At 49.1% G+C, this 1712-nt stretch overlaps 1 protein-coding gene across 1 annotated transcript; it reads left to right on the top strand.

Moving 5' to 3' along the window:
• Positions 1 to 997: 997 nt before the first annotated feature.
• LOC119357559 (reticulon-like protein B12) lies at positions 998 to 1318 on the top strand. The gene has a single exon (XM_037624470.1). The coding sequence runs from the start codon at positions 998 to 1000 to the stop codon at positions 1316 to 1318; it is 321 nt and encodes a 106-aa protein (XP_037480367.1).
• Positions 1319 to 1712: the final 394 nt, after the last annotated feature.

The following is a 1712-nucleotide window of genomic DNA, read 5'->3' as shown; positions in this document are numbered from 1 at the left end:
CTACGAGGTAGCTACAGTTCAAATTTGACCCGCTTCCACCTAAATCGACGGGAATTTGTCTTTTTCATGAGAGGTGGATCAAAACTTTTTACACCCAACCATTTGGTCAATCGTGCATTAAATATGTCCTAGTATTTTATAAAATTTATTTGGTACAATTTTGCAACAAATATATGGTAGGTCCTTGACAAAAAAAACCTCATTTCGGGCACTCGAAAAATGGAAAATTGTTTTTTCGTCCAAAGAAAAAGAAAAATTCCTTAGGCAACATTGTTTGCCATTCCAAGATGCACCCTAGACACTAGATCACATATAATGACACAATGCAAAGGCTTTCCATTTTTTTGATTTCTTTAATTCTGTATGCCAATTTCAAAACACGGTTAAAACCATGGGCATAACCGTTCGTAGCTGCGGGTGGAATCTTACAAAACTCATAGTGTTCTGTGATGAAATATATACATGTGTACCTAAAAATGTTTTTTTGGAAGAAACAATGAGCAAACTATGAAGTTGTTGTAGTTTAAATTTGACCCGGTTCCTCCTGATTTGGTGCAAGTTGGTTTAAATGGCCAAAAAGGCTAGAACGATCGGAAATGCATACAAGTTGGTTATCATCCATAAAATGTGGTATAACTTGAGTGAAAATTTTAGTGGTTCCATTTTGCAAAATATTATTGATAGTTGCTTCATAAACCCCTTTGTTTTTAGCACTTAGGGACTATATTTTAAATTACACCTGGAATCTCCAACCAATCAGGACATCTTCCCCGGATCACCCTACCTTAGGCGATCTGAACCGTCTGATCGTCCCGGATCCAACGACACACTTGACCCCCTCACCGTCTCACCCAACTAGCCCTAACACAACCCGCACCACTCGTCCTGTCCTCCCCTCTCTCCTACGCACCCACAGCCGCTGCCCTCTCCCTCCCTCAGATCTCGATCCGCCACCGCCCCCAAACCCACCCTCCCGTCGACGACCCTCACTGTAGACATGGTGCTGTGGCGCCGAGGCCGGGCCGACCTGAGCGCCCTACTCCTAGCGACCGCCGTCGCCTCCTGGATCCTATTCCACGGCGCCTCCGGTTACACAGCCGTGTTGCTGGCCACCAACATGCTCTTCCTCCTCCTGGTCATGCTGTACGCGTGGTCCAGGGCCGCGCGCCTCCTTGGCCACCCCGCGCCGGCCATCCCCGACCTACAGCCGGTGGCCGACGAGCTCGACGCGCTCATCCGCTCCGGCCTCGCTGGCATCGCCTCCTCCTTCCGCCACGTCACGCAGGGCCAGCCCGGCTCCGGGCGCATCTTCGCCTGACTCAGCTGCTCAAGGAACCATGAGCCTTCCTCTCCGGCCCCTTCCGCGCCGTCATGGACACCGCCGAGCTCCTCCTCCACAAGATCTGCTACTAGGTACTCCTACTTGAAGTAGTGAATGTTCAGACCCCTCCTCTATTCTCTGTACTGTCCAAAAAAGGATCAACATTTCTTCAGAGTTACTATAAATGTTCTTTTACAGTTGATGATATTATAGTTGGTTTGCTTCGGCTGTGGTTTGATTTAGAGACTCCAATCCTCTGTTGTGGTTGCAGGGCGACCATGCCGACAACACGGTGGTGCTGGTGGTGCCCTACGCTTGCTGCAGCGCGCTCATCGGCAAAGGAGGCACGCTCATTGACTTCAGGTTGTTACATAAGGAAGGAGCTCTGGGT

This window comes from Triticum dicoccoides, chromosome 2A (assembly GCF_002162155.2).
Source record: "Triticum dicoccoides isolate Atlit2015 ecotype Zavitan chromosome 2A, WEW_v2.0, whole genome shotgun sequence".
NCBI classification, from domain to species: domain Eukaryota; kingdom Viridiplantae; phylum Streptophyta; class Magnoliopsida; order Poales; family Poaceae; genus Triticum; species Triticum dicoccoides.
The sequence above is the reverse complement of the archived record's forward strand: the minus strand, read 5'-3'. Positions and strand labels throughout refer to the sequence as shown.

Coding starts and splice junctions, on each gene's coding strand:
- LOC119357559 (XM_037624470.1), top strand. CDS start 998: ATGGTGCTGTGGCGCCGAGGCCGGGCCGACCTGAGCGCCCTACTCCTA.